Source organism: Lissotriton helveticus, chromosome 1_1, assembly GCF_964261635.1.
Source record: "Lissotriton helveticus chromosome 1_1, aLisHel1.1, whole genome shotgun sequence".
NCBI classification, from domain to species: Eukaryota; Metazoa; Chordata; class Amphibia; order Caudata; family Salamandridae; genus Lissotriton; species Lissotriton helveticus.
The window spans coordinates 1083109044-1083125203 of NC_136057.1; the positions used below are offsets into that span (position 1 = coordinate 1083109044).

Consider the following 16160-nt stretch of genomic DNA (forward strand, 5'->3'; position numbering starts at 1 on the left):
GGCAGGACAGACCTCTAGGCATGAAGATGGCAAGCAGGGACGATGTAGTGCCATTGTTTTCCATAAAAGAAGAATGCTGCTTGACAAAGGTCTCCATTGTTGGCCTTCCTGAAGCTCCATCCACCCAGGTGAGAAGAAAGGGAAACAGGATAATCCTACACAGCCTGTCAAGCTCAGCAAGCAGAGACCCAAAAGAAAATCGCACAGACCTTCCCAGAAGCCCCAGTTAAACATTTTGCACCTGGGGAGCCTTCACAGTGCTATCAAGACAGGGATAATACAGAGGGTGTTTGTGTACATCAGTTGAATTAATTGCCAGAAAATCTGACTTGTCAGAGTAGTAGTCCACTCTGTGGATTGCACGCTGTCTTTCTAACACAATCCTTACAACCTATCAAGCAGTATGTGGGCGAGCATCACCTCATATGCCGAAAAGCTTACTAGGTAGATTGGGACTAGGCACCAAACGCTTTAGGCTTCAAGTTTGCAGGAAGTCCATTCTACAGAAAAATTGACTAATGGCCTATCTTGCCGAGTTTACCCTGCCCCAAAAACATGTACAATACTTGAGATAGAAAGTAACGAACTGCTGGAAGGCCACAACCGGAAGGGCCTAATAGACTCACTGTGAAAACTCTGAAGCAGCAACAGGTCGGACGTCCCGCATATTTAAGTGACAAGCGGGGGAGATGCAATGTCTAGGTTTGCCATAAAAATAGATCACTGCTAGATTTTGATCTCTGGTACCCTGCTTGTGGATCTGTCTCTGGGTACGCCAATCCTAGTGAAAATGTAGAGAAACAGGACAATCCACCAGTAAGCCTGGCCGTGTCAGCCTACACCAAAGCCATGCCTGCAGTATGAGGATAGTGAGGGAGGGGAAGAGCCCACGTTGAGAGGAATGTTACCATATAAATTAAACAAAAGCGCTTCCTTTCAGAATTCTTGTTATCCAAGACTCAGCCATGGAATTCATCGCTTTGTGTGACCATTGAAGATCCATCATCTGCAATAACTTTTGTTCCCTCAAAGATTGTATGTTTGCTGGGATTACAAAGCTAGTCTGGTGAGAGATTCAATTCCCTCTGTTCTTTGTCATATGATGCAGTCTGCCCAGAAGTGACCCCCCCATGATGTGCAATTGCAAATCAGCACTTGCATTTCCCAATGCAGCATCGCACTCTACTTACAATTGCAACTAGGGAAAAATGCTAACCCCAGAAAAAGTCAGCAGGACCCTTAGGCACACATGGAGAAAGAAAGAATATAGATAGTAAGTGTGAAAGTAAAGATTTTTTAAATGGTATCTAGTTAAGGTTTTTTCACAATGATCATTTACCACCAAAAGCTCTATTTTCCGAGGTAAATATTAAAGACACATTCAAATGGATTTTGCATACTCTTGTAAAATAAATAACTGCTGACCACTTTAATGTAATCCTTAGACCAGCCAATATATTTCCAGTGACCGTATGCAACCTGCCTCTGCCAACCCCATGACAATCAATCAGTAGTTATGGTCTCCAATTCTGATAGCTGGAGAGGTTTACCACTGTAGTTCAGAGCTAACCTTAGCATTGGACTACAAATTAAATACCAAGTACACTCCTTTAGCACATGACTGTCAATAGGAATAAGCCAGAGCAGACTAAGTGCCTGATGTAGATCTTGGTGGGCAGGTCACTCAGCCACACCACCAAAATATAAATCCCAATATGTCCTATGGGATTTATATTTCGGCAGATGGGTTATCCATCACAGTTGTGATGGAGTAACCTGTCCACGAGATCTAAATCAGGCCCTAAGATTTAATCAACAAAGTGTTGTGTGATAGAAATTCAGAACACTGTAAATCAGCCATACACCCCTTAACAAATGAATGTCATGTACATAAACTAAATACTATATATGGCAGGCATATACCTCGAAAACAAGGAGAGGGGCACAAACGTACTAAAATGACAGAGCACCGAAAACCAGAAGATATATATTTTTTTTAATAAGTGCTTTAGCATCCCGGCTCGGAGACATTAACATTGGAAAGGAAATCCATCATCAAAGAATGTGGAAATATTGAGCTCCGAGGCTCACACAGCATGGGCTCGGGGACATTAACCTTGGAAAATAAGTCCATCACCAGGCAATGTTGAGCCGTGACACTCTAAATCAAGCCCACGAGAGAGGAGCGGGGGCGAGCAAGTGTGGCAGGAATGGCCATAATGAGAAACAGATGCCGCTGCTGCGCGTAACCGCAAGCAATAGGCCATGGGTGGTTACATTTGTTGGGAACGGCGGGACATGCGCCCGCCTTTACCCAATTGTGCGCTGTCTTTCTTAGAAAGACGCACGCATAGGCCAATAGGCTGTCAGCCAAAAAAAAACACACGCACGAGCGTGTGAAAAGTTGTGGTGAGCTCCAAGAGCTAGTTTTCCTATTGCAGCGCATACGCACTGCTATAGGCTCGACCTAAAAAGGGTGAGTGCGCATGACTGAGTTGGTTGGCCCTGGGGCCGACCAACTCAGTCAATACCCACAACAGTGGGTAAGACACTCCCCCCTGCCCTCAAGCAGGACCGCCCCCCCCCCCCGCCGGCCCCCAACCAGGCACGAAGCACTTCTGCTTTCTCGCAGTGCGAGAAGCAGAAACATAAAATGGTAGTTTTACCATTTTGTTTCTGCTTCTCACACTGCGAGAAAGCAGTAGGGCAACGCCCCCATGGTGGAGCCGCCACTGTGCTATATACTATGTCAGGGGTCTTTAACGTTGGTCGAAGAGGGTCAAAAGTCACGTTGGAAGAAATCGATACTAACCTGTACTGTATTTCTTTGGCTGCATGGTTATATGAAAGTATTCATCTTTAAGGCAGATCGAGGCAAGATACTGTTTTGTGGCTCAAGGACGTCTTGGGAACCCTATTGAACAGACATATGCCCATAATTGTCAGGTATTCCACAGGCACATTTTTTGAGAGGATGTACTTGGAATAAAAGCCTTTGCTACTGTGGATTGTTGGTATTTATTCTATGGCTCCCTTCAACAACATATGAAGAATTTCATTCTGTGGCAGAGGAGTCACAGAGACTAGTTGAAGCTTCACATTCTGCTATCGTACTGAAGATGCAACTTGAAATTGTGAGTGTGGTTTGAAAAACTAATCTGAAGATCTTGATAGTTAAATCATCAACCTCGTCTCAGTGGCGTCACTGGGGTTGGTGTCACCCGGTGCGGGTAACTCATGGTGTCACCCCCTCACGACTTACCGCATGGACCACCTCTTTCGGAAATGTATGGCGCTAGGTACTGTCTTACTCCCTCTAGCTCCCTCTCTCTGTCTAGCTCCCTCTAGCTCCCTCTCTCTGTCTTACTCCCTCTAGCTCACTCTGGTTCCCTCTATCTCTGTCTTACTCCCTCTAGCTCCCTCTGTTTCTGTCTTACTCCCTCTAGCTCCCTGTCTTACTCCCTCTAGCTCCCTCTCCCTATCTTACTCCCTCTAGCTCCCGCTCTCTCTCTCTTACTCCCTCTAGCTCCTGCTCTCTCTCTTACTCCCTCTAGCTCCCTCTCTCTCTATTACTCCCTCTAGCTCCCTCTCTCTGTCTTGCTCCCTCTAGCTCCCTCTCTCTGTTTTACTCCCTCTAGCTCCCTCTCTCTCTGTCTTGCTCCCTCTTGCTCCCTCTCTCTGTCTTACTCCCTCTAGCTTCCTCTCTCTCTGTCTTACTCCCTCGTCTGAAACAAAGACATTTGCTGCAAGTGAAACTGTGTATTAAAGGAGGACATTTTTTTCCTCACACTATTCTCTTTTAAAATTATTCCACTGGGAGGAATTATTTGTTTCAATGGCAAACAAAATGCATTGCAGTTCCCCGAGTGGTTGTTTTGGAAAATTACAGCCACAGCTTGCTTGTGTTTTATTTTCTCAGTTTTGAATTCCAAAGACTGACTTTGATTTGCAAATCATCCTAATTCGTAATTTCAGTGTTATTTTAAGAAATAAAATGTGTTTATTTAAACAAAGGCAATGTGAAAGTTGGGTCTGGTTAGTTTTATAGGTTGTAATGCTGTTTCGTTGTTGCTGTTCAAGAACCACGTGCAGTTTTCTCTGAGGAAGCCTATGGATAACCTTGGGATGTGTTGCAGAAATCAATGTACTTAAAACCACCTAGGCTTTATTTAGTTGAGGAGAACTCGGCACATTGCTCTAATCAAGACTGGGCATTTCTCTTAGAGCTGACATAGTACTGCTTCTTTAGTTTTACTTTTATAAAATATTATGAACTATTTGAACATTTGAGCATTAAAAACTATTTTCTACAAATAGTATGTTTTCATTTATTCGTTTAAGTGTGTGATATACTCCGTGTGTTAATGAAACCTGGTTTTCAAAAGAACATTCAATTCTAGGTAGGTATGTATGTATGTATGTAGGTATGTATGTGTAAATGGGATTTCTGTATAGCAAACATAGCTGAAAGGCAACAGAGCGCCACATAGGGTCGAAGGCAAAGATCCAGTCAATGGCTGATTGAATGGGCAACTAACTTCTGAGAGTGGGAGTGTACTGGTACTTCTTCATGTCCAGTGTTCTTTAAAGAGGCCCGTCTTCAGTAATGTCGCAAGTTGGAAAAGGGTTGGGTTAGTCCGGATAAGGAAGGAGATGTCTTTCTGGAAACAATATGCAACACAAAATAGCAGCTCAAAATTTCTTAGCAATTGGAAACTGTTAATAAAAATAATTGCAAGCTGTAACATAAAACAATTCAATGACAAAATATGCAGTTGTGCCAAGGATGACAAAACATGCACATCTGAGGTTCACAAAGTTCCTTTATGCTGCTTAACTATTCTCAAATGCCCCTTTAAACAATATTCCGTAACTAGACGGTTCATGGAATTTCATCTGCATTACCCTCACACTATGATGGTACCTGTACCTTTTTGCAAACATTTACATTCTGACAAGTCACTGACGACGTGATCCTTACCGTTGGTCTAGCTTTTGTGTCCTCCAGTCCATTTGGAAAAAAGGTCGACTTAAACTGGCTGACGTCTGTGAGCGCTTCAATGTTTGCCGACGTGAACTGCTGCAGGTAGCGGCTGTAGCACTGCAAAAGGGCCAACTTGTACTCCTGTGGACAAAGGCTTTGTGATTAAACACTGCTCAACAATACGAAATGCTTCAAGAAATGAAACGCAGAGACACAGAGAAATGTGCTGCAAAATACAACTTTGGTAAACAAGCAGTGGCTGCACAGAAAAGTACGTATGGAGGAAGACTGAACTCAGCTTAACCTGAATCTTAATAAACAGAAGGAGAAGCAATGGTAAATATCAAGAACTGTTGCAAATCAGTTTCTGCGCAACACAAGATTGCCCCGGAAGGCCTTTGTCAATGCTAATGACAAACGGCCATTGTCAATTACTAATGAGGGAGAAAGGGGGGAGGGGGGTGGGGGGTAAATACTATTCATGTTGGAGTTGTTCGATTTGCAACCTGTGTTACCCAAACAAACGAGTTCTTAAGAGGACATTTGTAATTGCTGCGGTAATCATGCCTCAATCAGTGGTCTCCAAGGTGTTACACCAGTCTAATGGGGAATGCCACATCAACAGTCGAGGCTACCTCCCCATTAGTACACAAAACGTCAGCCACCAGGAAAGGGGTTGTGGACAACAACAAAAACTATCTCTTTACAGTTTATAATTGCTAAGAAGTGTTTTTCTGCCACAAGTCAGTCCTTCACAAAGCAACTAAATAAATGGCCAGATCATTATGCTATAAGCCATTAGACTTCTATAGGTCTTTGCTGGACAATGCGTGACGTGTACCCCACTGATCCTGGATTCATATCCTTCTACGAAGTATGTCTGACAAGATAAACCGTTTCCACTGAGTCCAGCTGCTGCCATATGGGTTTTGAAAGTATAGGGCATGACCATACAGAAAAGTCTAGCTAATTGTAGTGGAGTCTTACAACTTGTTTATTTGTAGTGAGGCAGTAGAATCTGCATTTTTTCTTCTGGACGTATAGTCCAAAAACAGATGTCACACTTGGATTTAGAAAACAATAATTTGTGCATGATATTTCCCCCTAGGGAGTCTGTCAGTAGGTATATCAGTTAACTAGTCGTCAACAAAGCATAATGCACTCCTTTATAACGAGGCTGTTTCATCAGCACTAAATCTTAGAAGACATGAATGTACAAATCAAGGGACACTACTGTTTGTTACAAAGAAGTGCAAAGGATTCAGCATTAAACGAATACCAACAATGAACGGAACATTTAAAATTAGCAGGAGGCACCTGTCCGCCTTAAGGAACATAAAGTGATAATTTATATACTTTTTTATTGATGAGAGGTAATTCTACAGAAATATTCTGACCACAGAGTAAGTACAAGAATGGTATTTGCTTAGTTAAGTGTTTGCACTGGCCACCCAGTACAAATGTCGGTGCAAAATTGCCATGCACAAATGCACATTTGTGAAATATGGTCTAGGTATCAATTTAATCATCTATTTTGAAAAAGAAGCAAGGCCTTGCAGGGCCGGAATGGGAACCAAAAGCAGCCCTGGCGATTTTCTCGTACCAGCCCCTGGGGAAGCACTGCCTGGCCCTGGAACGCTGGACACGCTTGCTTACTACTTTTGTTACTGGTGGCCGATATTGCAGCACTGCTGCAAAACTGACCATCAGTTACAAAACCAGCCCCCACTTTTCCAGCCTCCCAAGGAAATTCCCCATGCCCAGTATGGCCAGTTCGGCCCTCAGGCCTTGTTCCTGTAAAAGAATTACGGATCACATCAAAGCAAGACAACTTCTACTATGTACTCTGTAGTGAGCACTTTAAAACATCTAATATCATAGCCTCAAATTACCTACATCATACGTCAGAGAAGCTCAAGCCCAAACTTTGCCTTAGAGTTGCTGCCAGGTCTTCCAAATACTAAAGCCCCAATTCTGAGTCAGGTGTAGAAAAATTACCGGATGTAATTTTGCTCATCCTGACTCAGAGTGAGTAGGGGAAGCCCTTTGAAGCGGAAATCTCTGCCGCCTACCTGCCTTATCGCCTGTTCGCTGGAGAGCATCTTTGGATCTCAACAAACCTTGCCAGTCCTCTTCCCGCCTCCCGCTGCCCGGCTCTGGTGCCATCTGAGCCCTGTAGGCGAGCGGAGCGCGGTCCGAGGGGGATTGCCTGAACCACAACTCCCATCAGCCAAAGCGGCGCACGCCGCGCCATCCACGCGCCAGGAGGCGTACAAATTGCGCGACACCCCGGTCGAGGGGTGGGAAGCCCTTTGAAGCGGAAATCTCTGCCGCCTACCTGCCTTATCGCCTGTTCGCTGGAGAGCATCTTTGGATCTCAACAAACCTTGCCAGTCCTCTTCCCGCCTCCCGCTGCCCGGCTCTGGTGCCATCTGAGCCCTGTAGGCGAGCGGAGCGCGGTCCGAGGGGGATTGCCTGAACCACAACTCCCATCAGCCAAAGCGGCGCACGCCGCGCCATCCACGCGCCAGGAGGCGTACAAATTGCGCGACACCCCGGTCGAGGGGTGGGAAGCCCTTTGAAGCGGAAATCTCTGCCGCCTACCTGCCTTATCGCCTGTTCGCTGGAGAGCATCTTTGGATCTCAACAAACCTTGCCAGTCCTCTTCCCGCCTCCCGCTGCCCGGCTCTGGTGCCATCTGAGCCCTGTAGGCGAGCGGAGCGCGGTCCGAGGGGGATTGCCTGAACCACAACTCCCATCAGCCAAAGCGGCGCACGCCGCGCCATCCACGCGCCAGGAGGCGTACAAATTGCGCGACACCCCGGTCGAGGGGTGGGAAGCCCTTTGAAGCGGAAATCTCTGCCGCCTACCTGCCTTATCGCCTGTTCGCTGGAGAGCATCTTTGGATCTCAACAAACCTTGCCAGTCCTCTTCCCGCCTCCCGCTGCCCGGCTCTGGTGCCATCTGAGCCCTGTAGGCGAGCGGAGCGCGGTCCGAGGGGGATTGCCTGAACCACAACTCCCATCAGCCAAAGCGGCGCACGCCGCGCCATCCACGCGCCAGGAGGCGTACAAATTGCGCAACACCCCCGTCTCGCGGGACGCCGGGCGAAGCCCGGGCCAAGGGCGGGCCCGTTTTAGCCCGTTCTAGACAGTGAGAGACTGGACTGGGCCACCCTTCTTACTCCCATCTTCTAAACCGAACTTTGGCAAGGTAAAACACACCTATATCCACAGTGTAACCAGTTTATTATTGTTATATAAATCTACAGGGTCTCGCTGCTAATTATTGTTTGCTCACTATGTCCAAGCAAAAAACGCCTGTCACCCCGGCGAATACAATGCACAATTACCTGGTCCAGGTTGTGTCAAAAATTAATAATAATCGGAGGTCCTCCCTGGGCATCGGGGATTCGCCACCTTGTGCTCAAATCAATCAATCAGGGGTAACTCAGTCTACCGCTGATGATCTCATTTTCTCCGATCCTATTGAGGTCCCAAATGAGCACCCAGCAATTGATGTATCCATGGCCTCTACTGGCCAACAACTTGACCCCTTTACAGATCTAATCAATTTAGAAGATCAAGATAAATCTGTAACAATTGAGGAGTTAGTTATAGAGAGCAACACCCCTCCCACACCGGTCCCCGCTCCAAGAGTCAAAAAAGGGATTACAAAGGCACCTCCTAGAAGAGGTGGCCTACGTTCTAGTAAAAACAAACCCGCAACCCCACCTAGACGAACAAAGAAAGGGACAGAGGATGGGATAAGGGAAGAAGAGTATGAAAATGAAGAAGGGGAGGACACCCTCTTAAATAAGCTTATGGGTACATTAGAGTCCAAACTATTAGGATTAATGAAACCTCTCATATCAAAAGTTGACCAATTAGCTAATAAGGTCAACAAGCTGGAGTCCCTGTTAAGGAAAACTAACGAGGGGGTGGGAGAAATATCAAATCTAGTAGTAACTAAATTTGAACAACTGGAGACTGCGGGAAAATCACTCGGGGTGAATATGAATACTGGCCTACAAGCTCCTTCTGAGCAAGTCCAACAAGCCAGCTCCATGCTCGATAATACTCCTGACATGGCCCTAGTTTCAGATGCAGCCCAACTAGTGGGCAATACCATCCCTGAGATTCTAAACCCAGAAACTGCCCCAGTTGAACTAATTGTTGAAGCCTCGCCCCTCATTTTAGTACTAGCAAACACACCCTTGCTGAAAACTGGACAGATCGAGTCACCAGATTTCTTAAGAAACAAGGCTCTCCAGTGGCTCAGTAGTAATATGCACATAACTCCCTGGGGCAAGGAAAAACTATCTGACGATCTGCTTACAGCAAGAAGGGTTAGGTGGATAGGTACTAAGGCGAAGAAATTTCAAGGGGACTGTGTGGTCTTGAACTTTAAGGGCCCTGAAGTCCTGCCTGATGTCCTACGGAACATCCTCCCCCCACAACGTAGGACAGCTGAAATAGTTCCACTGACACTGGATTTCTTCTATAGCAGAAGAGGTCTAGTAGCCAAACCGAGCATATTAAGAACAAAATGGACAGTTGTGGGAAATAGAAAGGCCAGGTCTAATCCAGTATGCGAGTGGGGGCTAAACTTGGACAACCAATATTCTGTGTTAACTGATCTAAATGAGTGTGACTGACTCGCATGTGCCTCCCCCGTCATCCTAGATACGCAGTTGGGCCAAGGACATGTCAAGACTTCCATGCTAGACGAATCTACACTAGCCCCAGATGCATTTCGTACCTCCGTCCTAGAAGAAGTAAATAGGGTCCAGGTGGAACAGAAAAGGATATTGGAGGAAATTGAGATGTCACCAACATTGAGTAATAATGTAATACTAGGAATAGATCCTACAGAAACATTAAAAACCCCTGATATTGATCAGACATACCCCCAAAAGGCTAAACCGAAATTATCAATTATTTCATGGAACATAGCTGGAATTAATAATAAACTAAACATCCCAGACTGGGTCGACTTTACTAACTATTACGACATTGTCATGTTCCAAGAAACTTGGTCGCTTACACCAATTTTCAGGCAAGGGTATTTGAACTTTTACGTCCCGGCATTAAGAAATCGAGTGGGACGTCCCTCGGGGGGCCTGTTAATTTGGGTACGCCAAACTCTGAATTGTTCGGTTAAACAAAGGTCTATACCCTCAAACGACATTTTAGCACTCGATATTACCTGGCAAAATGGTCAACAATTAGCCCTGTTCAATCTTTATTCGAGGGGAGTTGCCAGGGGTAAACCATCAGAGACCCTAAAGTGCCTCGAGAATCATATTGAATTGCTACCAGACCCTACCCATATAATAATAGGCGGGGATTTTAACACTACCTTTGAACCCTTGGGTGAGGAGGATAAGATCCTGGCCGAAGATGAGGATACCAAGTGGGGAATCCCCCAACTAGATATCCCAGCAATTAGGAAATGGAGCACGGTAGCAATCCAACTGAAAAGTTTTTGTCTTTCTAGAGGACTTAGAGCAGCCAATGGTCGGGCATTGTCAGATTCTATGGGGAAAAATACCTTCGATAATGGTCGGTCGGCCAGTAGGATAGATTATATACTCCTGGATGTAAGGGCCTGGGATAAATTGGTAGATATGGAAGTGAAGGATAAGATTGAAAGTGATCACAATCCATTGTGCCTGACGCTACATACCTACCACGACAAACCCGAACATCCTATAGAGGATCACATGGTTACGCGGGACCTTGTAAGCTCAAATAACACCCGATATTTGAAGTGGAGTATGCTCCTAGAAGATATTGCTAAAATAGAAACTCTAAAGAAAGTAGTGGTGGGCGAAGTTGCTAAGATTAAGTCTCATTATGGACAGACTGATTTTATTGACTATATGATGGCTGCCCATGAGATACTTTTTTCTAGAATCCAAAGTCTTTTTCTTAAAAAAATATCCACAAATAAAATAAAGAAAGCCCAAGAATCTAGAGGGTGGTATGACAAGAGCTGTAGGGCAGCACGAGATAATCTTAGCAGGGAACTAAGATCAGGAAGGCCAGAAGTAGTAAGGCTGGCAAGAAACCAGTATAGACAGGTTCAAAAACTAGCAAAGAAGCGTTGGGATGAGGATTGCTGGCGAGAACTCAAGGAGGTATGTGCTTCCAAGGATTCTAAGCGCTTCTGGGCTTCAGTGAAATGGGCAAAGGGTGGCATAGCACCCCAGCCTGCTAATAATGTCGCAAAAAACAGTTGGATAGAATACTTTCAACCACAGTATGCCTGTAACCCCATGTTTAATAATGTTAGTCTTCCTCCACAAGTTTACTACAAAGCACCTTTATTTGTTGAGAGGGACGTGAGTATTGTACTGGATTGTGTAGCAGGGGGGAAAGCACCAGGCATGGATGGAATTCCGGCTGATATTTTTCTATCTGATCGGAAGTCCTGGTGCAGCTACTTTACAATGCTGGCTAATGCAGTGGCTATGGGAGGGAAAGTGCCTGCCTCATGGAAGGGAGCCGAAATAATTCCCATATATAAGAAAGGTGACCGATCCCTGGCTAAAAACTATAGACCCATTAGCCTGATTGATACAGCACAAAAGATAATGGGCCGATTACTGCAAAATAAACTGCAACAATGGATCGACGAAAACAACATTCTGTCATCTTATCAAGCTGGGTTCAGGCCCCTAACTAGTAGCGTCGACCAAGTCCTCCATTTCCTAACAATCTATTGGAGAAATGTCATCTTGAAGAAGGGGACGTTGTACGCAGTTTTTGTAGATCTAAAAGCCGCTTTCGACCTGGTCCCCAGGGAAAAACTCTGGCAGACCTTGGCGGACGCAGGCCTAAACCAGGAATTGCTCACACTCCTTGTTCGCCTACACGAAAATAATTTTGCAAGGATACGATGGGGCAAACAAGGAGATGTAACTGATCCCTTTCCGGTTGAACGTGGGTGAGACAAGGGTGTGTCCTAGCGCCAACCCTCTTCTCTATTTATATAAATGGTATCGTTGAACACTTAGAGAAGATTGCTAGTGACGCCCCTGTAATAGCCGGCTCCCGTGTGCCAGTCCTCATGTTTGCGGACGATACACTTTTACTTTCCCGCACCCCTAGTGGGTTACAAAAAGTAGTTGATGCCTTTGGTGTATATTGTGATGAAAGGGGCCTAGAATTAAACACCAATAAAACGAAATTCATGTGCCTCAATCTGCAGTCCTCTTTTAAGGGTGTAATAAAATACAAAGGAACACCATTAGAAAGAGTGGACTCTTTTTCATACCTAGGTATCACTCTGCAAGAAAACATGAGCTGGAAGCAACACATAACCACAACCCTACTAAAGTTTAGACAGCTAGCAGGCGCTATTTCGTTAAAACACCGTATCTCACTGACAAAGCCTGTAAACTGTGTGATGGAAATTTATTCCATGAAAGTCCTGGGGGCTTGTTTATATGGTTCGGAACTATGGGGTTTTTCAAACTTGAGTGAACTGGGCCGAGCAGAAAATAGGTTTTTAAGAGGGATCGCAATGGTCCCCCAAAGCACACCAACAATCCCGTTAAAATTTGACCTGGGAAGAAAATCTGTTGAGGATATAGCGAGGCTCCGGCCCCTCCTATATTGGAGACGAGTTATGGTGACCCCAGAATTAAGCCACTATGCAGCAGCATTGATGGATGTCATCAAATTTGATCGTTTCCATACTATCCCATGGTTAAGGGAGTTGCGGGGGCTCCTTACAAAATTGAAACTGGACTATTTATGGGACAACAAAGACTTAGCTTGCTTCCCTACTAAGGAAAAGCTAAAAGATCTATATTGGGAAATGGTATATTTTACAATGTTTAGTGACAGCACAAGCGTAAATCTAACATCTCGCTTTTTAAATACAAAAATGTACCCCTCTTATGAACCTTTTTGGGACCTAATTGAAAAACCATACGATAGAAAACTTTATTTTCAATTTCTCATTGGTACACTACCTTTGAATGCGTTCAAGAAGCATTGGTCCCCGGCATGGGATGAGAATTGTCACCATTGTAACGAAGAAACTGAACACATCTCCCATTTCTTGTTTTGTTGTCCACTGTACTTGTCCCCTAGACGTAAGTGGTTAAACCCGGTGTGCTCAAAGTTGGGTACCCGAAGCCATTCCGAAGCCCTTAGGATACTCGAAACAGATTGCTCAACATTGTTTGTGATTGGTGTAGCAAAATTTTTGGCTTGGTCATGGCTAATCCGTACCCGATCATTAACGGCTATTGCATTACAATGAAATTATGAATATCCTTAATCCTGCTTTTGCGACATGGACTATTGTCCTTTGTTTTTTTTAACTTAGAGGAATGTTACCTTTTTTAAAAATGTAATAATGTGTTGTAATTTCGATGTACTTTTTACTATGTATTATTCGACATCTAATGTTTAATCTGTATTTTTAGAAGTATTTTTATATGTAGTATTTATTGTATAGGGTTAGGTGAATGCTTTTATGACAAATGTCGAATAAAGCTTTATAAATTGAATTGAGTAGGGTGTTCTACGCCTGGTTTGGATGGGTGGGAGAATCACGCCAGTTTTTTCCAGCCAGTAATACTGGACGGAGAAGGACACATTATTTACCTTTGGTAACGCCTTATCTAATAGAGACAATGTCTAGACGCAGATTCCTTACCTTTGAATTTCCCCAGGCGTAAGACTTGATTCAAAAGATTTTTAGTGAGCAGTACCCTATGCACCGGTAGGTGGAGTGGGCCAGCTCCGCGTGTCATCATCTACATCACCTATATAGGCGCCACCTCGGCGCGTGGACTTCGGTTACTTTTCACGATTGTCCATGCCAGAAGCACGGACCCATGAAGTGCACAGACACTGGTGTGTCCAAACTAGGGCCCTGAAAGGGATCAGCCCTGACCCTAGAAATCGGTCTTCAGAGCAGGGAGGATGTGTGGTTTGGTAAGGAATCTGCAGCTAGATACTATCTCTACCAGATAAGGCGTTACCGAAGGTAAGTAACTTGTCCATCTGAAAGCGACATTTAGCCACAGATTCCTTACCCTTGAATAGATACCCCGGCAATATCATCCCCGGAAGTGGCTCTGCAGACAAATTTAGACTAAGAAGTCCTGCAGGATCGAACAAACGAAATGCCCGTCCCTGCGGACCTAACCAGCCAGGCATGGACGCCTACGTTGCTGCCTGACAGATATCCAGGACTGGAACTTCCTAGGCTAACGAGGTGGTCCCAGCACGAGCTCTGGTGGAATGAGCCCTTAAGCCTTCAGGAGACTTCTTCTTTGCCAGTACATATCAGATCCTGATGCAAAGAACGACTCATCGAGAGATTGTCTGGTTTTGCACCACCCGACCATCTTTGTTCCAACATACCCCGCGAAGAGTTGATCGTCCACCCGGGACACTGAACTATGGTCAAGGTAGAATCACTCCTCTTCTTTAGTGGGATGTGTAGAAGCGTTGAAAGTGGTCATGGTGACAGATTGGCCCACATCAAAAGGTGTAACCAATTTTAGCCGAAAAGAGGCCTGTAGGAAAGTAGGATCTGCTTTTATGGTTACCCCTACTTTTTGCCTGGTACTAAGCTGTTTTTGACTAGATTGGGATCCTGCTAATCAGAACCCCCAGTCTGTCTGCTTTCTCCCTTAAATAGTTATGTTCAGTACTCAGGTACATCCCAGATTGGATACTGAGGTGCCCTTATAAGTCCATAGTATATGGTACTAAGGTACCTAGGGGCATAGGTCCCCCGTGAGCTGAAGCACATATTATGCCACCCAGGGGAGACCATTCAAACTGTAACTACAGGCCTGCCATTGCAGCCTGTGTAAACTGGTGCTAGCACCACTTACTAAAGATATAGGTCTCCTATATCTAGGGTCTCTGCACTTAAAACCTATAAGCAGCCCTATAGCAAACCTCTGCAATCCTGAAGGCAGGGTGCTTGGTTCTAAGTGTGAGGATGCCCCTGCATGAGCAGGACCCCCTACAGCCTACAGAGTTCCTTTTCCCGGGTTGTAAGTGAAGCAGCCATATACCATATAGAGGGGCAACGCCTAATTACGCGATGAACACCTCGAAACTGGCTGCAACGAATCCTATCATGTTTGGTATCCTATCATGTTTGGTATCAAACATGTTGGAATCATACCTCCCACACCGTAACCGGTGTGGGCAGTATGATTCCAAGCACTGGAAGAGCCCTCCGTTAGGCTCTCCATGACCCCGGTACCAGTCTTCCAGACCCAGACAGCACAAAATGGTTGCTGCAGACTAGAGACACAATTCTACCCTCCTGCTGCTGAGCCAAGCTCAAGCAGGGGAAGGCAGAACAATAGGCATTGACACTGGGAGGTGTGACCACCTCCCAGGCAGTATTTAGAGTACTGGGGCAGGGTGGGCGCGCTTGCCAGCGCCACTCAGTCTGCACATTTGGTGTCCCCATGCATAGTCCAGTTCAAACCAGTCCTGGGAGCCGTTGGTTCCCGCTCTGGCACGAAACTGGACAAAGGACATGGGAGTAACCTCCCGCTGTCCAGACCCTCCTCTGGGTGGGTCCCCTGAATCGTCCTAACCCTTTCCTAAGGGTACTTAAGGGCTACCTGTGGGTGGGTCCCTACATAAGTCATGGGACAAGATTCAGATCAGACACCACTTCTTCTACCGTCTGGGCACTCTGGACTTCGCTGGTCTTTGTTTGGGCTCGACTTCATCTCCCTTCCAATCTGCTGCATCGTCGTTGTCTGTGCACCATACAGGAACCTTCCAAGGCCTGTGGGCATCAAAGACATCTGAAGGAATCTCCCTGGAAGTGAATCAGTCACTTCCCTGCATTCGCAGGCACTGCAACTAAGTTGACCAGTCTGCTGATCCTGAGCTTCTCCAGACTCTGAAAGGCTCTGCAACACATGTGGTGGTTCTCCACAGCTCTCGAGGCCTGCCCTGCCCTCTCACCAAGTTTGAGGTCAGTATCCCTCGTGGGGGCTGCAATAACTGAACCCCTGTGCACTGCGCCAACTTGCAGTTGCAAAGGCTTGTTGGCTTCCTTCCAAGAAGATCTTCGGGCTCCCAGTAGCCCCAACCTCAAGCATCTCCAGTGACCAGGCTCTTCAGCCAGTCACGATCTTTTGGTAAGCTGCTTGAGGTCCTCTCGTGACTCC

At 45.7% G+C, this 16160-nt stretch overlaps 1 protein-coding gene across 5 annotated transcripts in view; it reads right to left on the reverse strand.

The window, feature by feature from the left end:
* The window catches only part of CFAP54 (cilia and flagella associated protein 54), a 2603731-nt gene that overhangs the window by 2545449 nt on the left and 42122 nt on the right, over positions 1–16160 (reverse strand). For all 5 annotated transcript variants that reach the window (XR_013608312.1, XR_013608313.1, XM_078677994.1 and 2 more), the window contains exon 3: positions 4982–5125. Coding sequence is in view for 3 of the 5 variants with exons in the window: in XM_078677994.1 (XP_078534120.1) it covers positions 4982–5125 (144 nt within the window). In the remaining 2 variants the exon portion in view is untranslated. The remainder of the gene's footprint in view (positions 1–4981; positions 5126–16160) is intronic.